Source organism: Brachycentrus maculatus, unplaced genomic scaffold (genome assembly GCF_059751285.1).
Source record: "Brachycentrus maculatus isolate JH-2025_06_01 unplaced genomic scaffold, ASM5975128v1 h1tg000301l, whole genome shotgun sequence".
Classification (NCBI taxonomy): domain Eukaryota; kingdom Metazoa; phylum Arthropoda; class Insecta; order Trichoptera; family Brachycentridae; genus Brachycentrus; species Brachycentrus maculatus.
Genome location: NW_028281052.1, coordinates 27,501 through 51,128, shown reverse-complemented (window position 1 = coordinate 51,128; position 23,628 = coordinate 27,501). Strand labels below are relative to the sequence as shown.

Sequence of the window (23,628 nt, the reverse complement as noted above, 5' to 3'; positions counted from 1 at the left end):
ACGTATTTTTAGACTCGTATTATGTCTTATAAGCCCTTGCCAATATGGTATTGGCTAATAAAGCAAGAAGCTAAAACAAACATACCCTTCTCGCTACAGTTATGATCATTGTGATTTTAAACAGTGGTCGTATTGCACGTTTTCGCAATAACATCTTGGATCATATCAGCGATAACATACCTTACGTATCTGTCATCACATGTGATTGCGGAAATCTCACATATTACACATGTTTCACAGTTATTTAAAGGATCTGTTTTTTTAGGTTGCTTCTCTGTACTGTTAGGTTCGTTGAACCAAAGAAAGCGTCATCGGGTTGATGTTGGTATAAGGCGTAGGATGTAGCCAAGGACCTGACGCCATGTTTTTCTCGACACGGTCCGAACCATTTATGGAAGGACGAAAACCTCCCAACACAGTGATGCAGGAGATATTCCTTGCCAGTATGACTTTTATATTTGGCTTGGAGGAGTAATTATTTGTATAACTGGCTATTTCCGTGTCATGATTAATAGTCCTGATTCATCCCACACACATTTGTTACGATAATACAAATCGTTGGTACATTAACTTAAGAAATACATATTATTTTACACTATTCAAGGTCATATGTAACGGAAGTAGTTGTTCAAAATTAACAATTGTCTACTGTCACAACGATTTCGGTTTCTTTAATTTTTTGTTTATTATTATACACATACACAGTCAAACTTAATATGATAGATCTGGACAAAAGTGAAACCATTTCATTAAGATCTCAATATACATAGATGAAGAAGAATATGGAAGTCTGGGTATTTCGTAAAAAATTGACTCCCAGTATGTAAAGAAAATCGGTTGGAATTTCGCATACATTTTAATAAAACAGGGTGTCTGCTTAATAAAAAAACTTTCTCAAATCAACTATAGATGTTGTGCCGAGAACTCACACATGAAAAATTGTTCATATGTTCCTAAATTTGAGAAGTGCGGTTGTGTCAATCATTGGTGGAATAGTGAATGCTATACGTGTATAAAATGGTCACGTAAACCAGCTTATGACATAATTAAAATGTAACTTTGTTTTAAAATCACCATATTAATCATAGTGATTTTACTATAAAATTTCACTATTTCATTTTATAGTTTATAGTGATTTAAAAAAAAGTTACATTTTAATTATAAAATGGAAAATCACAAAGTTAGTGCTTCAAATATAAATTACAGGTTATGACAGTTTGTAAGCCCTTTAAATATATAGACTTCTATATTTCGTCCGCCTCCGTAGTGTAATGGTCAGCACGCTCGGCTACCGTTCTGGAGGTCCCGGGTTCGATTCCCAAGGGGGGTAAAATAAATATAAGTGATTTTTCACTGTCATATTTATTCAATATTACCCTGGACTGGTACCTGAAGCGGAGGGCTGATCACCTTTCCTTCATGTGTAAACGATCAAGATAACACTGCGTTTATATGACGCAGTGCCCTATGCACCATTGGGGTGCGGATAAGGGTTTTAATTAAAATATTCTTCTTCATCTATGTTGACATCTCAATATTGAATCAGACTACGATATTTCCTTTGCAATCCAATGAAACTTTTTCGTCTTTGTTGAGACATCTATAAAAACTTTGACGGTAAGTTAAACATTATGATATGATTACGCCAGATTCAATGTTTGTATGTTTATTGCATGATTTGGATCACTGGATTTCATTTTAGTTTAAAAAAACATCAATTCATTATTCATCATTACAAAAAACACTGATTTACCTTAAATTTTTGTCGCTCAGGACTTTGAACCTATTTGGAGTAAGGTCAAACAAAAAACTTTACAGAAATATTAATAACTTATGGTATAATTGTTTAATTGGTTGTACGAGATTGTGCTTAAAAATGAATTGTAAAACAATTATTATTCTTTTCCGATACATGTATCCTGATTTCCTGTTACATGTATTTTTTATTATGTTTTTTATTATATTATTTTTTTATTATGATACATGTATGTTGATTTCCTGGTATATGTATTTTTTATTATTTAATTTTTTATGGACAGTATTTTTGAATATTTAAAATAATTATTTTTAATCCCATTAATAAATTCGGCAGTCATTTTGTGGTAAAATCTATCCGTTTTCAATTAAAGTTTTACTTTATTTATTGTTTCGTCATTTACTTTATTGTCCGCCTCCGTAGTGTAATGGTCAGCACGCTCAGCTACCGATCTGGAGGTCCCGGGTTCGATTCCCAAGGGGGGTAAAATAAATAAATATAAGTGATTTTTTCACTACCATATTTATTCAATTTTACCCTGGATTGGTACCTGAAGCGGAGGGCTGATCACCTTCATGTGTAAACGATCAAGATAACACTGCGTTTATATGAAGCAGTGCCCTATGCACCATTGGGGTGCGGATAAGGGTTTTATTTATATTTAACATTTACTTTATTGTTTGTTTACTATTTATTGTTTGTGGTAAGACATGTTGAAATTATTAAAGGAAACACTTGTTTTTTTTTACCACTTGAAAACAATTGTCTAAAATAAACTCAAGTGGTAAAAAAACAAGTGTTTTCTTTTATAATTAAAGTTTTACTTAGTAAATATCACTTTTTCTTAAAATTTACTGTGACACGTGTTTCGATGCATTCCGCATCATTTTCAAACACGGTGTTTGAAAATGATGCGGAATGCTTAAAAACACGTGTCACAGTAGATAGATTTTAAGAAATAGTGGTATTTACTAAGTAAAACTTTAATTGAATATAATTATTATAATGCTGATCCGACAAACGTTTTGGTAATAAATATTTGCGTAAATTAAAATAAATTATATTTTTAATTCTTCTTTTTCTTACAAGATCTATGATCCAATAATCTGTTTTTTTTTCAAGAGAGTGACGAAACTAACGCTCTCACGCGGTTAATATATGGTACCATCGCGATTAAATTGTTCAAAGATACTTGAAAATAAATTAATATTAGCGACATCTATATTTAATATTTACAAGTGACGGCGTGTTGGCGTTGAAGCCTCAAATTAACGTAAAGCCTTATTAATATGATAGTAAATAATAGCGTGATTCACTCATTCGACGCTAGGTGGCGCTTCAAATTACGTTAAAAATGTTTATTCTGATTTATTTTGAGTAGAATTAAATATATAGAAAATGGTTACGATAAAAGTAAAAAAAACTTTATTATTACTAGGGGAAGAAAAATGTATAGTTCGATATTTTTTTGTTGAGAACGAAAAATAATTGAAATATTTTCATTGATTCTATGAAAATATTCCAGCTTCAATTGTGTGAATTCAAATACATAGTTTCATATAAAAATGTCTTTCATATACAATTTAGTGATACTGAATGCATGATTTTTATCTTCACATTCGTTTGAAAATGCCATAACTAGGTGAAACAATTGTCACAAAAATTATTTATACGTGTTTTTTGAACAATAAAATACTATTCTCAATATTATTAATATTTAAAGCATTTACTTTGTGGTTAGTCATTTTTACTTATTTATTTTTTTACAAAAATGTTAATAAAATTGGTATATAACAAAAATGTTAATAAAATTAGTATTAAAGACACGGGGGTAAAAATATTAAACACTAATAATAAAGGGTTTAAACTTAATAATATGGAGATTTTTTATATTAGGAAAGCACTTAAAAATAATATTCCTCTAATTAACAATCAAATAATTTTTACATATAGTTAGTGATTGTCCTGACGAAGAGACGTGTACGTCTCGAAACCGGTAGACGTAAAAATCTCGGTGAGTGGTTATATACTAATTTTATTAACATTTTTGTAAAAAAAAAAAAAATAAAATACTATTTAGTAGACTCAAAAAAATCGAGTTCTACAAATTAAACGGCAAATCTATAAATATGCTGAATGCAGTCCAAAATTAATGTACTGTATCGATGCTGGACTTTCCAAGAGAAATGGATTCATATCGTTGTCATTAAAATGTTAGCCAATGCTTTTGATAGTATAGATTTATTCAATATATTGTTATCGACCTTGAAGTCTGTACTTTCTCAGCATTTCTTCTCCATGTTATAATGGATAAATTTAAACGTTGTGTTGTGTCTCGCTGCTCGCTGATAGTGTGTGAAGGAGACGTGTATTGACCAGTGCTTACTATTTGTTATTTTATTTACAACATTTTGAGTGTGTCCAAATACTTGTTCACAAAATCTGGATTTTTTCCAATTACAGGAGTTATTTTTATATTATTTTTTGACATCTCATCAAAGATGAAGAAGAATATGGAAGTCTGGGCATTTACGGGGCTTACGACCGTCATAGGCTGGTTTAAGTGATCACTTTACACACGTGTAACATTCACCAATTCTACCCATTATTGACAACCACACTACTCAAATTCTTGGAAGTTCTATATATATGAACCAATTTAGAAACCTTGTTCATGAATCACTAGAACTTCACTAGAGACATCTATTGGTGAGATGTGAGATGTGTTATTTCATTATTATTTTATGTTTATGACGTTTTGTTTCACTATTAGTGTATTCATTTGTGTATTTTTATATTTGATACTGTATATATGTTTTATGCTAAAGGCTTTAATAAATAAATAAATAAAACGAGGAATAAAGAGAAACACTTAATGATTGTTTACAAAGTTTAATAAATAATAGCATTTTGTTATTACATCAAGTAATACATTAAAAGTATAATTTATAGTAATAGTTACATATGGTTATTAGACGGTAATAGTTATATATGTACAGGGTGGCACAAAATTAATGACCCTATCGGAAGATGTTATAATTTTTACAAATGGCGTTCTACGACATTCATATTTGACATTTCGCTCACTCCTTTCAACAACGTCACATATCAAACAACTTGATTTTTCAGGAAATCGTTTTTAAAGTTAAAGAATATAAAAAAAAGTATTAAAAATAAATATCAAGCCATTTATTGAACTTTTTACTGTGCAACAGATCTTTTTACGTAAAATCTGAATGTTTTTTTTCCATTTGAAAAATATTTCGTTTATTTAAAAAAATAATTAAACAAAACCTTTTCTTCAGAATGCAAAAACAACACTTCCTGCCCTGTAGCGGGTAAATATTAAGTTAAAAATATGCCGTTTTTGCTGGGATATAGTACATTTTCTGGGCATTCCGAAAACATGTAGGTACAACTGAAAATTGTCAATTTTTGATATATGACGTGGTTGAAAGGAGTGAGCGAAATGTCAAATATGTTTGACGTTCGGGTGATTAATTTTGTGCCACCCTGTATAATTACGGAGTGCGCGAAAAACGCACAATGGAGCTTATGAGAAATAAAATGAAAGAAGATCACTGTTGATTTAAATAATGGTATTTTGGCACATAGAACCACGTGAATTCGTATCCCTTCAAACCGTACTCCTCATTCTTTTCAGTTTCTTCTTTAGGAGTTTCGATATCAGAGATCCTGACGGTTTTGATTTTCGGATGGAATCCCGTATGGTCCGCAATGTAGCTCACCTTTGTCGCCAATCCGTTCCTATGGTTGACATAGTACTCTCCCTTTTTGACCCCGCTAGAGTAACCTTCTTCGTGGTGGCCATGAAACCCAACTGTGTAGTTGAATTTATACAGAATTCCGACCATATCGTCTTCTGTGATTCCTGCAGGCAGTCCGGGATTTTCTCCTGGTTTTAGAGTCTGCTCAGCAATCGCAGTAGTAGGGTCCACTGGACGCATCTGGGCGGAAATAAGAATAGGACTGAAGTTCACCGCGTTTTGAGAAGGAGGTCCAACCTGTTGATTGATCGGCTGATTTGGGTAAGCTGGGCTTTGTCCGTTTTGTTGATAAGCTGGATTCTGCGAGGGATTTTGTGAATAAATGGGATTTTGTGGATTTGCTGGGCTTTGTGGATAGGCTGGGTTTTGTGGATTTGCTTGGTTTTGTGGATAGGCTGGGTTCTGTGGATTCGCTGGGTTTTGTGGATAGGCTGGGTTTTGCGCATATGCTGGATTTTGAGGATAAGCTGGGTTTTGTGGAATGTTTGGATTTTGGGCCTGTGGTTGATCTTGTTGGTACTGTTCATTGTTCGGGTATTGTGGATTCCCTGGGGCTAGTTGATTATTGCCCAGTTGTTGCCCAAAGGGTGCTTGAAGCTGTATTGAGGGGTTTTGAGGTTGGTTATAATTTGGTGGTGGGTTCGGAGTAGGTGGTTGTGTTGTGGTTGGGATTTTGCAGTGAGAACATGCTGCGATTGTTAATGGTTTCGGTGTTGTGAGGACGACGCGACTAGGTAGTGTCGACGACACGTATTGCTCATAGGACGGAGTTGCTGATATAGGAGAGGGATAGCGAGATGCAGAATTGGAAGGTGGAAGCGGAGGAAGCGTCGACGTCAGCACGAGCAAAGGTCTTGGAGTCGTTTCAGGAGCTGCAACAAGTAAACACATCCAATTTGAAATTCCATCATGCTAAATTTGATTTGTTTTTAGACTTTACAATATTCTGAGTGTATACAAATATTTGTTCACAAATCTGGATTATCTCCAATTATAAGAGTTTTTTTGACATCTTAACATAGATAAAGAAGAATATGGAAGTATGGGAAATGTCAAAAAAAAGTTTAAAAACTCTTCTCTTCTTTTCCGTCTTATTCCTCATTACTGAGGATCGTGACCCTTGTGGAGGCAATGATTTATCTCTAGTAATCCTTTAACTGCGCTGCACGTAGCGCACCAATCACCGAGGTGTCTGCTGCTGACTTAACTTGATCATGAGAGAAGAAAGAAGAAGAGAAAATTTGATGAATGTTTTAAAACAATCTTCCTAATTGACAATTACGTAATTAATTAGGCGAAAAATATCTCAAGAAACAAGTGCTTTTGACTGAGATGAGAATTTCCATCTCAAAGGAGGTACTCGAAATAGTAGATACTCATGTAATTACACTCAATTTTTTCTGTGGTCGTAGTAAATAGTGATGGGATGTAAAACTAATAAATATGATGTAATCGTGGATTTCCTATTAAAAAAATGTCGACTATTTAAGCACTTATAGATTTTTTTACGAAAGTTTGTTTTAATTAAGTATAAATGTTTATCAAATCGTGTTGAAGTGTTGAATGGTTAAAAATACCCAAATTGTTAAAAAATGTATATTATTTAAACGCCGTATGAGTAAGCTTTCCCATTTGAATATGTATTGTTTTTATTTAAAATCAATATTTTAGTAAAATAATTTCTTGTAATTTATTAATAAATAAACGACATAAATAAAATCGTAAGTGTTTGTTTTTTTTTTAATCTTAAATCTTCTGAATTAATCACCGATGGCTTTCAAAAGTTCACACAAAAAAAAGTTCTTTCAAAAGTTCAACAGTAAACGTTATACAAGTATATAAAGTAAACAAACAAACCCAGAAATGCTCGGACTTCCATCGTATTTCATATAAAAACGATTGGCCAGTCAAGAGTTAAGTCATAAACCTCTGGAATGCTTGGTCTTCCACCGTCTTTCGTATAAAAACTATAGATAGATGCTGCGTCTCAAGTCGAGACACCTACATTATGTAAACATTCGATATAAACATTTATCTGCCATAACCTGACTTTCTGCATAAGTGTATTACAATTGGCTCGTGATTTTGATCAAGGCTCTCGGCTATCACAGTGGTATTCAAAATCATTTGTATAATAAAGAGTGACATTGAGAAGATTGCGGAAGCTTGGAGATGTTATCAAATAAAACTCAAATTTTAGTGCGTTTGTTGGAAAGGATTATTTGGGAATGAATTATGTCACCGACTACATTAGATGTTTGGCAAACGGGTGACAATGGCAGGCTTGTATGATGTGCGAGTGTGTTGATATATTTCGACAGTTTTTTAAAAAATACCATTACTTTCCGTGTTTATTGTTTCCCCACGTCTGTAATTAATATTTGCACTGAGAACACATACTTGAAATTGATTTTGTCGATAATGCTCAATGCTTGCATTCTTCCCTGATCATAACATCTATCATACGTCGTTTTGACTGCATCTAATCTACTTTCGTCCTTCTTTTGCCAGCTCCTATCACCAGGTCTTCTCTACTATTGGCAAGAAGCACAGCAACGTCAGCATACAAAAAGCAACAACAGACAGTCAAATTTATCATTAAGCTCCAATTTTCAAACCTTTCAGTTCTTTCATACAATTACTCATGTTTAGATTAAACAGCTACATTGCAACAGGGAGATTGCACATTCCTGTTTAACATCTTTAGAGATAACTAATCACAATATAACTGTCAAATTGATCTTATATTTTTTTACAAAAATGTTAATATTATTAGTATATAACCACTCACCGAGATTTTTATGTCTACCGGTTTCGAGACGTACCCGTCTCTTCGTCAGAACAATCACTACCACAGCATGCAAACAATACCACCCTTTACCACCATAGCACCATTACACACTTAAAACTATACAAAATGTTTAACACATGCGATTTTTGGTCGACCCGAAGACCAACATGCACTATATGTTTAAGCACAAACATGCGTTACGAGCCAAGATTAAACATAAGCTTAGTTAAAAATAATGTGTTAAAGCGCCATTGATTATATACAAATATTATTAACATTTTTGTAAAAAAAAAATATGTAAAAATGACTAACCACAAAGTAAATGCATTATATAGTGATAATATTAAGAATATCAAATTGATCATTTTAGCTCCAATATTCAAACCTTTCAGTTCTTGCATGCTTAGATTATTCATGTTTAAATGAATCAGTTAAGTGACATTACACAGCCCTGTTTAACATCTTAAGAGTTACCAATCTAAGATTTTTTAAATTATAATTTTAAGTTATGCTTACAAGGTCCCAAGCGAATGTTTTTCATGGAGATAATTTTGAAGTTTCCATTTTCATCAGTAGCATATACGGTCACGTGGTATACTCCATCTGCAGTGATGAACCCGAATTCACCGTTTATAATTCCGTTTTCATCTGAAAAATACGAGATCCATATGTAATTATATATTATTAGTATGCAATAATTTCCTGAGACTTCTTTCACCTTTGTCCATCTCTATACAATACCCGGAAAAGTAGGTCGTCAATAAAAGAAAATAAAAAAGCACATTTTGCTTTTTCTTAAATTGTCAGTATGAATCATTTAATGCAATCAATTTAATAAGACACATCGTTTAAATATTTTTCTATCGTTCATTTCAGTACCATATAGTACAAAATTATATTTGTATGTTTATTTATATTACATAGGCCCCTTCATTATTCAACCGATTGCGATGAAACTTACAAGCGTTATTGTGTGCATGCCCGCGGTGGTTTCTGTAGAACGGAAACAACGGTTTCTGTAAAGCGGGAACAGGAATCCATATTAAGATATGGAATTAAGTCTTGGGGACATTCGACGAAAACAAATTTAAAATTGACATTTTTCTTACATGATTTTGAGGTAGGTACAATTTATTCCAATTCATTTTCTTATCGAAATTAGATTTCAAGAAATAAATAAGATATTACAACAAAGTGACTGCCGAATCAATATATTTATATATATATATATATATATATATATATATATATATATATATATAAATATATATATATATATATATATATATATATATATATATATATATATATATATATATATATATATATATATATATATATATATATATATATATATATATATATATATATATATGTATATATATATATATATATATATATATATATATATATATATATATATAAATATATATATATATAAACATATATATATATATATATATATATATATATATATATATATATATATATATATATATATATATATATATATATATATATATATATATATATATATATATATATATATATATATATTTATATATATATATATATATATATATTAACATGTCTCATTTTATAAGTCTTGTAATATACTTGCCTGGTTGTAATAAAACGAGAAAATATTTAAATACAATTTACATATTTTTAAAACAATGAAATTATGTATTAGAGGTAAAAAATTTACGCTTATAAAAAAATATATTAATTATAATTTTCTTACATCAGTCACGGTCATATATTTCAAATATAATAAATTGTTTTATGTAAGCAAATCATAAACTATGATAAATTGATAACCATTTTATTAAAATTAAACACTTGAATAATCCACTGAATCGAGTTTTATTTTATTAACGACTAGTTTCGAAAACGACAATTGTTTTTATCTTCTGGTACAAATTAAAACTGTTTTAATTTGTTTTAATTTGTACCAGAAGATGAAAACAATTGTCGTTTTCGAAACTAGTCGTAAATAAAATAAAACTCGATTAAGTGGATTATTCAAGTGTTTAATTTTAATAAAATAATCATGTCATTCCACAAAGTTAATGCCGAATCAATAAATAATATAATTGATAACCCCTTGACATATATAATGATTATGAATTCACAATTGTTGCAAAGAATAATCGTGTTTAAATAATGTTTAAATCAGATTCATCAAATTGGAAACGATTATTTGTATATTATCATTGAAATCAATGATGAATTAATTATAAATCTTCGTCTGTGAAGTACCTACCTTTTTTTTCTCTCCGATGCTGTTGGCCCTCGATATTGAAACCAAATTCATAAGGTTTATCCTCGTCAGTATATTTAGACTTGGCGAAAATAGTCAAGGGCACTATTTGCAAGACTATTAAAAGAACTGCAAAGTTGTGTATCTGGAACAAAAGAAAAACTTATTAGAAAATACATAATAAAAATCCTTATCCGCACCCCAATGGTACATAGGGCACTGCGTCATATAAACGCAGTGTTATCTTGATCGTTTACACATGAAGGAAAGGTGATCAGCCCTCCGCTTCAGGTACCAGTCCAGGGTAATATTGAATAAATATTACAGTGAAAAAATAAGCTCTTATGAGTATAATAAATTATCGTATGAGAATAAAGTCGTTTTTATAAATTAAATAAAATAAAAGCAGATTGTAAAGTTTATTGCACTCCAATACTGTTATAAATATGATATAAATTACCGTTTTTGTGTGTTTATTAATAGCAACGCTATTCAATAAATAATCCTTGCTGATTTTCGAAGAATGTATGAGTAATATACTGCTATTTTTTTTAAATGTTTTTTTTTTTAAATCTTAAAATCTTGTTTTTCAAGGTTGTTTGAAATGAGTACAATATTTTTTTTTTGATATGCAAATTTTCAGGGTTTGAATCTAAATTTTTCGCCAATTCAATTGTGATGAAATCAATGATTAAAGAAAACACTTCGTTTTTTACCACTTGAGTTTTATTATAGACTACATGTTTCAGAAGTTAAACTTCCATCATTCAGGTCTGTAAAATAACCAAAATATAAAATATAAAATCGTTCTATAAATAAGGAGAGGGGAAAGTAAGGGAAAGGGGTTAGTCAAGGAACGGAGTTTGAAAACAAAGAAAAAATGGAAAGCAATGGCGAAGAATTTTGAAACAATATATTATTTAATAAATTATTATTAAAATTCAGGTTTTATTATTTGAATTCAGGAAGTTTAACTTCTGAAACATGTAGTCTATAATAAAACTCAAGTGGTAAAAAACGAAGTGTTTTCTTTAATCATTGTAACATGTCTTACCACAAAGTTGATGCCGAAACAATAAATAAAATGATGAAATCAGTTGTATTTAAAAAAAAAATATTTGATAAATATAGAAAGGATATATTTTTATCGTCATTTTAATCATAGTGTCTACATCTACTTCGTGATATGTATAATATGAGAAAGATCAATGGTTTTCCATGGATTATGATTTTTTAGAAAGTTGTAATATTTTTTTTTCAAGAATAAGAGAAAAGTCTGTTTTTATTATTTACAAAAATAATTCAATTCGGTTTTTGGATTCGAGCACTCATTCTTAATTGTACTGATCAGTAACAAATTTGGTTGCGTATTTGAGAAAAAAATATTAAAGAAGGAGAAATATTTAGTTTTTTATAATTATTTACACAAATATTTCAATTTCATACTGTTTCTGTGAGAAAACTTGTTTTTTTATTAAATATATAAATGCAATTCCATCAGGTAAATTTTAGTACAAAACTAAAATTTAATAAAAAACATTTAAAAAAATCTTTTTCTAAGGAGTTTTTCTTTTAATTTTTCATTTGAAATACTGTTAAGGTGGACGAAAATACTTTCAAATTTTTGTTTAAAATAAAGTTTTTTTAATAATTCAAAAACAGTATGTGTACAAAACATATCAGACTGACTTCTGAATATTAATAAAAAAAAATCAACATTCACGCTGCTGACAGTGATTTTACTACTCGCACTAAAAATCCACAATGAAACCAGTTTTTATACACGGCTACATGTTTTATGAATATTTTTTTAAAGATAGTTTTGTACAAATATTACGCCACAGATATTTATGAAGAAACTAGTTTATTTCGAAGAAACCATTTCTTTTAAGCGACAAAGGTAGGTGTACCATTCATTTCGACGGTTCGAATTTTATAAATATTAATGTATTATTTTATTTTTCACGGACAACCGTTAGAAATCTATAAATATTAATGCGTTGTTTTATTTTTAATTCACAATACTTCTATTATATTTCATGCATATTTTTTCGAAAGAGCACACTCCTTTCAACAACGTCATATATCTAAAAATTTGATTTTCAGAGATCTTTTTTAAAGTTTAAGAATATAATGAAATGTATTAAAAATAAATATCAAGCCATTTTTTTAACTTTTTACTGTGTAACAGATCTTTTTACGAAAAACCTGAATGTTTTTTCTCCATTTGAAATATATTTCACAAACTAAAAATAATAATAATACAATACCTTTTCTTCAAAATGCAAAAAAAGACTTTCTGACCTATAGCGGGTAAATATTTAGTAAAAAATATGCCACTTTTGCTGGGTTATTGTAAATTTTCTGGGCATTCCGAAAACATGCACAACTGAAAATTAACGATTTTTGATTTATGACGTCGTTGAAAGGAGTGAGCGATAATAGGTTTCTCAACTTTTTAACAACAAAAATATATCATAATTTTTTAATAAAACTCACTAAAACTCACATTAAAAACCGCAGGGGTAGGCAGAGAGAATAGAACGCCACACCATCTGTCTTTGCTCACAGTCGTCGCCTCTATTACATTCATGCATCTCCTCATACATACCCGCCGATTATTCCGACTCCTGACCTGATGAAGTACTTGAAAATTTTCATTATGTCTAGCTTTCTCGGCTTTACTTTGCTTCAATTTGTATCTTAATCCACCTCATAAATTTGATTTACCGTTCTTTCCTCGCTTATTCGTTCCACATGTCCAAATCAATTCACTTTTGTTGATGTATTTTTTTGATATCTCATCAAAGATGAAGAAGAATATGGAAGTCTGGGCATTTACGGGGCTGACGACCGTCGTCAGCCCTATAAATGCCCAGACTTCCATATTCTTCTTCATCTTTGATGAGATGTCAAAAAAATAATATGAAAAAAAACTCCTGTAAGTGGAGATAATCCAGATTTGTGAACAAGTATTAAGACACAATCAAAATGTTGTAAGGCACGTTTCTCAATTTTATCGATAATGCTCAACAAGGCTCTTGTCGAAGCCGATAGGAGAAAAGTACTAAAAATTAAGGTGGTTAAAATATTCTAGTTTTACTTTTATGAACTTTCAGATTCTTCTTCATCTATGTTAAGATATCGATGTAAAAAATAAAACAACACGTTTGGAATTGGCGCCTTGGATATAAAAATTATATACATGTTAATTTTACACCAATAATTAACGTTTATTTCAAATTTTACATTGTCCAAGCAATTAAAAATTTTACGGTAGATATAAATTAAGTTTTAACATTTGAAAAATTATCGCTTTTTTAACAGCGCTAATTAACTATAATTAAAATTTTAAAGCTTTTAAAAACATAATGTAACTCGTAAAATGTTCGTTATATATTATAATATAGGATGTTTTTTTTTAAAGAGGTATACAAATTTAAATTTATTTTTTAACATCTCATCAAAGATAAAGAAGAATATGGAAGTCTGGGCATTTACGGAGTGAATGTTACACGTGTGTAAAGTGATCACTTAAACCAGCCTATGACGGTCGTCAGCCCCTGTAAATGCCCAGACTTCCATATTCTTCTTCATCTTTGATGAGATGTTAAAAAATAATATGAAAATAACTCCTGTAATTGGAGATAATCCAGATTTTGTGAACAAGTATTTGGACACACTCAAAATGTTGTAAATTTAAATTTACCGCAATAAATTGATGGTGGCACCCACTGTGTGGCATGTTGCGCCATCTTGTTGACACAGCTCTGTCATATCAACGTCATTCAACTAAGGTAAGGTACTAAGAAGTCGGTAATCATGGTTCTGTAGCGCTCTCCATTGACCGTAAGCTTCTGGCCGGCATCGTCTTCAAAGAATATGGGCCAATGATTCCGCCTGCCCATAAAGCACACCAAACAGTGACTTTTAATTGATGTAAGGGCGTCTCGACAAAGGGTTTTAGGTTTTCTTCACTTCGAATTCGGCAATTCTGCTTATTGGCACAGCCATTTAACCAAAAATGTGCCACATCAGTGAACAAAATTTTGCGTTGAAAAAGAGGATCAAGCTAAATATTGTTTTCGGCCCATTCACCAAACCTACGACGCGCATAATGGTTATTCAGTCTATTCATGGTGAAATGGAAAAAGTACTGACTACAAAATAACTGCCAACTGTCGAATTTATGTATTTCTCTCAAATCAAATCAAATCAACTGTCAAATCAACTGTATTTCCACCGACTGTCAATTTGACTTCTTCGTATCTCAGTTAATGGCATTAATGTGACAGAGCTGTGGTTTCAACGAGATGGCGCAACATGACACGGCGGGCGCCAGCATCAATTTATTGCAGATATTTTGAATTTATATACCTCTAAAAAAACACTATATACTATGTGATAGATACATCCACATATGGATGCTTAATACATATATGAATCGTATCCGTCTTTGTGTAAATTGTTCTGTATTTTTTTTCCAAGGTAATCAACGATATTAGTCTGAAAATAAAATCTTTTTATTCTTAAAAACCATATGTTAAGATTCGAAAAACGCAAACGTATTTGTATTTATAAAATTTAAGTCATTAAACAACGGAAAGAATATCGATATAGCGTACTTAAAGTGATATTTTAAATGTTATTTTTTATTTTATTTTTTAATTTTTTTAATTTATTGGCAAAGCACCCAATTTTGGGTGATACCTGCCATACTAGTGATTTTACTTAAACAATATTTTTTTTTATTGATTTTTTTTGGGGTCACACGCTTTTGCCATACTTTTTTATATGTTTAATGATCGCACCGTTAACATTTTTTGAGTTGATTGACAATAGGTGTTGGACATTCAGCGGGAAGGACAAACCCTCAGACCGAATGTCCTGAATGAACTCGAGGTTAGGGAGTAAGGGGCAGTTGAAAAATACGTGGTCAGCAGTCTCATCCTATTTAAATGTTATTTATGCATTGACATCTCAACATAGATGAAGAAGATTATGGAACTATGGGTATTTACAAGATGGTTTTAGGCTGGTTTTTATCACTTTATACACGTCTAACATTCACAATTTTACTCATGATTGACAACCACAATAATAATAATAATAAAACCCTTACCGCACCCCAATGGTGCATAGGGCACTGCTTCATATAAACGCAGTGTTATCTCGATCGTTTACACATGAAGGAAAGGTGATCAGCCCTCCACTTCAGGTACCAGTCCAGTGCAATACTGAATAAATATTAGAGTGAAAAATCACTTATATTTATTAAAACCCCCTGGGAATCGAACCCGGGACCTCCAGAACGGTAGCCGAGCATGCTGACCATTACACTACGGAGGAGGACAACCATTTTATTGATTTTTTTTATACCATATGTTTATGATATAATTCACACGTCGTTTCATGTGCGAATTCGCGACAGTATCTATGGCTGATTTGACGAAGCTATTTATTTAGCAGAGACCCTTTTTTTAATGCATGTAATATATTTACTGAATTATTTTAGGTATTATTTTATTTTACGAGACGGCTGAAGACATGATTTTAAAATTTGTATGAAGCTTATAATTTTACCACAGATATTGCCGAGAATTTACACATGCAACGACGTGTCATTATATGACAGCGCCTCCCAGAACAGTATACTATTTACAATTTACATACTTTGTGGAAACGTACACAGAACTATAGGATTCAAAATACAGAAACGCATCGAAGAAAACCAACCACATAGGGCACCTTTTTTGGTGAAAAAAAGTACAACCTGCTTCCATTTTCCATATTTTTGCAAAAAATAAACAAAGTATAAAACTACTACTACTACCATCACACCGTTTCCCCGCAGGGGTAGGCAGAGAGGATGGAACACCACACTCTTCTGTCCTGACATACACTCCTCGCCTCCTTCACATCCATACATCTAGTCATACATGCCCTCCGATTACGCAGACTTTTGACACCGCCAGATTTTAGGTTCTGATTAATCTGATCGTGCCAAGTCTTTTTCGGTCGTCCACGTTCTGTTTTCCCTCTCACATTCGCCACATATATTTTCTTAGTCATTCTCTCGCTATCCATTCGCTCCACATGTCCATACCACCGCAAAGAGCTCTTTCTAATCTTTTCAATTATTCCTCGTTCAGCCTTACATTCCTTTCTTATATCTTCGTTTTTAATTCTGTCATACAATGATTTTCGACACATTCGTCTGAGGGAGCGCATTTCAACAGCATTCACTCTGCTTTCATCCTTCCTTTGCCAGTTCCATGTTTCGCTTCCATACATTAGTGTCGGTACTAGCACGCCGTTGTGAACCGCTAGCTTGGCTTCCATGGACATATTCTTATTCCCAATCACTCTGTTAAAAGCACCATTTATTCTATTCCCTGCATTTACTCTTCTCTCAATATCCTTATCCACTTTTCCATCCCTTGTGAACATGCTTCCTAGATATAAAAATTCTTGCACCTGTTCTAGGGATTCATTGTGCACGATAATCTTACATTTTGTCAAAACTTTCTCTCTTTCAAACACCATGACCTTTGACTTACCTTCATTCATTGCCAGATCATTTTCCATACATACATCATACATTCTTGACACTATTAGTTGCAAGTCCTTCTTTCATAAATGAATAAGGAGAGTAGATCTGAAATACATCGCATCATTCGGCCATGTCATATTTGATTGCATATCATAAACAATTTCTTTCGTATAGTTTTGTAAAAAAAATTATTACATTTTGAATGTGTCCAAATACCATATTTCATAAATCTGGATTTTTCCACTTAGGAGTTATTTTTACAAATTTGACAAAAAATTGAGGAGTGTGATTATCAATCATGAGACAGGTCGTAAGCCTAGCAAATACCCAGATATTCATATTCTTCTTTACCTTTATTGAGATGTGAAAAAATAAATAAATATTGTAAAATGTGCCCTCGGTATGGGAAAACTCAATGAGAACTCATTACAGTAATTTATAATTATGTAAATTATGATATTGTCCGCCTCCGTAGTGTAATGGTCAGCAGGGTCGGCTACCATTCTGGAGGTCCCGGGTTCGATTCCCAGGGGGGGTCAAATAAATAAATGTGATTTTTTCACTCTAATATTTACTCAATATTACCCTGGACTGGTACCTAAAGCAGAGGGCTGATCACCTTTCCTTCGTGTGTTAACGATCAAGATAACACTGTGTTTATATAATGCAGTGCCCTATACACCATTGGGGTGCGGATAAGGGTTTGAATTGAATTGAAAAAAAATATATGATAAAATATAAATTAAGAAATAAATTACAACATTTTGAGTGTGTCCAAATACTTGTTCACAAAATCTGGATTATCTCCAATTACAGGAGTTATTTTCATATTATTTTTTGACATCTCATCAAAGATGAAGAAGAATATGGAAGTCTGGGCATTTACGGAAATGAAAATTTGTCCGTAAATGTCCAGACTTCCATATTCTTCTTCATCTTTGATGAGATGTCAAAAAATAATAAGAAATAAATTAAATTATAAACGCATTTTATGTATACGTTAATTGTCATATTTATTTAATATCTACAATATCTCACTAAATAATAAAAATATGTTTAGAATATTTTATGAATTTATTGCATTTTTTTGGTCAAGTAAAAAATGTATCCTTGGTGGGAAATATCAAATTTCATTTAAATAATATAAATATACTAAGAGAATATATAATTAGCATGCGTTGTAATATTAATATCCACATTTTAAGAATATTTAAATGTTTAAAACAAAAAAAAATGTCAGTAGCGCACCGCTGTCATAAAAAGTGTTTTAAATGTCCTGGCTGATTAATAAAATATATTTTTAAGGAGCTGATAAAATATTGCACATGTATTTGAATTTTAAATCACTTTAGATATATAAAGATCGATTTGACTGTCTGTGTAACGTCAGGGGTGTGTAATGTCACCTGGTTTATTTGAAATATGAATAATTGGTTAAATGAACTGAAAGGTTTGAACAAAATTTTGAGTGTTTCTAAATACAATTTCACAAATCTGGATTATCTCCAATTATAGGAGTTATTTTTCATTTTTTTTTGACATCTCAACGTAGATGAAGAAGAATATGGATGTATTGGTTAGTTAGTTAGTCTATATTTTTTATAGGAGCTGATAGTATATTCAATTCAATTTCCATTCAATTTATTCAATAAAAAAATAATATATACATAACAAACAATATTCAAGGCGTATATATTAAAAGTAAGCAAGGTACTTAAAGGTGTAGAAGAATCCCGCTTCAGAAAACTCCTTCGGACACATGGAACAGATCAATATCCAATGTGATATTGTTCAAGATAGCGGTGGCTCTTCCTACAGGCATAACCATCGGCAGGTTGGTCCTGTGTATAGGAATGTGAAACAATCTATGCCGACGCTGTCTTAGGTAACTATCGGGAACATACAGACCAATGCTCCGGATAATTTCAGGATTATCGATCATACCACGCAACAATCGATAAAAATGCGTAATAAAATACACATTCCTTCTAGTCTCTAAACTATTGTAGCCAAGCATACCCTGGAGAAACTGGGTCGGGTAGAGCCAAGGATAATAGCCGTACTCTCTCATGTAGAGATACCTCAAAAACTTCTTTTGGACTTTCTCTACCATAAGAGAGTACTTAAGCTCGTGTGGCCCCCAGATCATCGAGCCACTCTCGAGTCTACTTCGCACCAAGGAGTTATTAAGAGTTCTCAGCACGCGGGTGTTTTCGAAAACCCTGGCAGTACGCAGAACAAATCCTAGCATTTTCAATGCATTACCACTGACTGCCTCTATGTGATCGTGAAATGTCAGGGTGCTCACAAATCTAACGCCCAGATCCCTAACATTCGATGCTCGCATCAGATTTTGGTCGTTCATTTTGTAGCGATAAAATAAAGTTTTTTGGGCCCTAGTGAAAGACGTGACCGAACACTTAGAAACATTAAACATTAGTTTGTTTCGTCTTCCCCATTCACATATATTTGATATATCTGCTTGGAGAAGACGAAAATCGTCAAAAGTTGTCACCTTTAAGAAAAGCTTTAGGTCATCCGCAAATAACAAAAACCGTGAGTTTAAAATTACATTCTTAATATTATTAATGAAAATAGAAAACAATAATGGACCCAGGTTAGAGCCTTGCGGGACACCCGAGAAAGTATTGAAGAACTCTGACGCAAATAGACCGTAGGAGACGTATAATTACGTAATAATATAATAAAAGCATTGATCACATAATATTTAAATAAAAAAATCGTCACAAAATTGGTCACCCCACCCAAATCAAGTGAGCTTATCATATCACAATTGTTGCATACTTGACAATTTCTCCCTGTACTAAACTATACTCATTTTGTCAACATAACTTGTTATTAAAAAAATTATGTTGTTATATTTGTCATATTGTAATGGTCAGCACGATCGGCTACCGTTCTGGAGGTCCCGGGTTCGATTCCCAAGGGGGGTAAAATAAATGAAAGTGATTTTTTAAAATAAATAAGAGTGGTATGCGCATGTGAGGAGAATGGAACCATCCAGACTCCCCCACATCGCACTGTACGGCCAACCCCATGGTAGACGACTCCCGGGCAGACCACCAAAGAGATGGGCCAATAGCTGGGAATCGACGTCGCAGGAGGCTAACTAATCCCTCTTAAAAACAGGCCGCAAGGCCTATAATAAGAAGAAGAAGAAGAAGATTTTTTCACTGTAATATTTATTCAATATTACCCTAGACTGGTACCTGCAGCGGAGGGCTAATAACCTTTCCTTTATGTGTAAAAAGATAACACTGCGTTTATATATGACACAGTGCCTTATGCACCATTGGGGTGCGGATAAGGGTTTATTATTATTAATACTACATATTTGTAATTACAAAATAATATTTCTTTAAAATGTAAATGAACGTCTCGTCACGGGTTCTGCCAAGTGAGGCTTTCATAAAAAAAATATGTACTGTTAAAAAGTAATTTTAAATAAATATATAAAAAAATTGTTATACGTAATATTGTGTTAATATTTAAATCACCATAGATGGATATTCAAAGAACTTTTAAAAATGTGTATTGAGTTTATTTGTACATTAATTTACTCTCTACTTCCGACAATTTTGATTAATACCTTGTCTATTAACTATTTATTTTCCGGTTTGTAAGTTAATATAAATTTAATCTTTTATTAACAAAATTAAATGTTAGATTAGTATATAAATGAATCAATCATAATAATAATAAAAGGTACGTTATTCGATTAAAATGCGTGACCAACCAATTTGTAAAATACAGTTTTTTTTTCAATACCTTCAGAACAGCTATTCATAGATTTATTTTATTTTTATTTATTATTACCTTATTATGGTAAGTAAGAAATTATAATTAGATAAGGCTTTAAAAGAATGAGTTGTTTAATTCAAAATCGGATGACACCATTAATATTATTGATTTATAACAATATAATAAGATTGAAATATATATTGTAAGTTGTATAATACTTTAAAAAAAATATATTATGGTTGCCGATCAAGTGTAGAAAGTGATCACTTAAACCAGATAATGATAGGTTTTTGGTCGCGTGAATTCGTAGACTTCCAGTTTTTCATCTCAATAGTAATCTCAATCTTTTTATTTTCAATATATCTTTTCGTATTATTTTTTTCAATTTTTGCGTTAACGCATCCCGCAATCGATAGCCCGCGACTTAATTTTCTCTAAAACCAGGTAACATTTAACACATTTAAATTGTTTTTTTAAACACCTTTTACGAACTGAAGAAATTAGTTTTTATTCGAAATAAATAAATGGTTTTTAAAATAAAAGAGTTTTTGAAGAAAAACTGAAAAAGAGGTATCTAAAAAAATTAAAAATTTATTTGTTAAATTAAATTTTACTTATTAAATACGGCTTTTTCACAAAATTTATTGTGACACGTGTTTCGATGCATTCCGAATCATTTTCAAACACCGTATGCGAAGCTTATTATAAATTTTGGAGTTGGGTCCTTGCGACTATAAGGTTGAAAAACATTTCATATTTTTTTTATAAATATATATATATTTTTTATTATTTCTGTTCAGTGGGAACATAGTCAATAGGGGAGTGGCTTAGTCATTGACGAATTATTATTTTTGTGATTATTATTATTTTATTGAAATAAACTTCTATTGTTTCAAAAGTTTACAGTTTATGACATTTTATTTTTCAATACATATGCTTAAAAAAATCTAATTACAATAATGTGCGCAGACAACACGTCTGAATTTCTGGTCGCGTTACGAATTTGTGCGTTTGAGGAATCAGCATTAATTTACATTCCGGTTCGCTAAACTATCGCTTTTCAATTCGCGAATCCTTGGTCAATTATGATTCAAAATACACTAATATTGATTAAATTCTAATGCCAGTCTCAATGCTAGTTTTCACAATATGCATACAGAAGACTTGCATGCAATAGCGTGTAAGCAACTTTTCATTATGCCCAAGGAGAAAGATTGACGCAAGGAAATTATCAAATTTATTTTAATGAGCTAAGTTTTTTATACAAATGTTTATCATTTGCAACATTGTTCTGCAAGTTTTAGTGATATTTCAAGGATTTCGTCAAACTCGATACAAATCATAACTTTAATATTTTTTATTTAATTTTTTTAATTATATGTATTACGGCTCTTTAGGCATAGCCTGTGTTGAGGCGAAATACTTACATGTTAATACAATAATATGTATTTTTAAATTACATTTTTATATTACATACCATAGATTTATTTTTACTTTTTATTTTTATTTTTTATTTAAAGGAATAACCCGCAAAGCCTCTATTAGATGCTTGTCTGCAGGTAGGATAGTAAGGATAGGGTAGGTTAATGTGAAATATATATCACAAATACCCAGACCGATTGAAAAGAAATCATTCTTGGATTTATCTTGCACTTGGCGGGAATCGAACCCGTGACGCCAGTTTCGCAGTCGAGCGTCTACTGTGGTTTCTAGTTGAATACCACTTTAATTTATCAGAAGGGAAGCAAGATGAAAGCGGATTACTTTTAACACAAATTTATTCAGTTCTATAAAATTACAATCAAGAAAATACTTAAGAATAATCGCGTGATTCTAATATGAGAACAGTTGAAGTACGTGTCGATCTGAGGACGGGCGGCGGCGAAGTGTGACGAGCTAGTTTCCGCTCGTTGCGGGCTCCGTGGTGTGTTTGTTATTTCACTCGATTTGAGTTGCCATAGTAGATGTGTGGGTTGCCACACTACCTTACTACGCCACGGCGCCTGTCAATAACAATTTGCAGTAGAAAGGTTTTAAAGTAAAATAATTACGCCTGGACTTTAATTAATTCTCTTTCCACCTTGTTCCTAGCAACGAGAAGCAACCATTGACTGACACTGTTCTTAAAAACATATACTAAGTGCCCCTTATTTTTCAACATAATTATTTTTTATTCAAACGGTCTAATTTTATTAGTATTGCTATAAAACACTTATACAGCAAATTTCAGTTTATATGAAATACAGTAACCCGTGCCGAATAGTATGGGAAAATTTTCATACAAGTTATGTTAGAGTACAGACGAAAAGGCGACAGTCACTCGGTTAAATGAAGCATTTTAAACTCCTATTTTATATACAATAGGAGAATTTTTCCTGTTCTTTTTAAATTATGTATTTTATTTTTATTTATATATTCATATATATATATATATATATATATATATATATATATATATATATATATATATATATATATATATATATATATATATATATATATATATATATATATATATATATATATATATTTATATTATCCACTGACACTTCGTGATGGAATTGCATTTTTAATTTATTATTAGATTAAAACCAATATTTTTAGCTTTTCCACTTTTTTATTTGACCAGCGACCGGGTTTCGTCGTTACCGACATCATCAGACTGGTGAGAGGCTATACAAATTGTTATATTATATATAAAAGGAGGCAGGAGTT

At 31.4% G+C, this 23,628-nt stretch overlaps 1 protein-coding gene across 1 annotated transcript in view; it reads right to left on the bottom strand.

The window, feature by feature from the left end:
* Positions 1-4,634: 4,634 nt before the first annotated feature.
* Positions 4,635-23,628, bottom strand: part of l(3)mbn (lethal (3) malignant blood neoplasm) — a 30,847-nt gene continuing 11,853 nt past the window's right edge. Inside the window, exons 2-4 of the mRNA XM_088267617.1 lie at positions 10,602-10,743; positions 8,852-8,983; positions 4,635-6,416 (exon numbers count right to left, since the gene is read on the bottom strand). Of these exons, the coding sequence (XP_088123743.1) occupies positions 5,335-6,416; positions 8,852-8,983; positions 10,602-10,743 (1,356 nt within the window). The 3' untranslated portion in view covers positions 4,635-5,334. The remainder of the gene's footprint in view (positions 6,417-8,851; positions 8,984-10,601; positions 10,744-23,628) is intronic.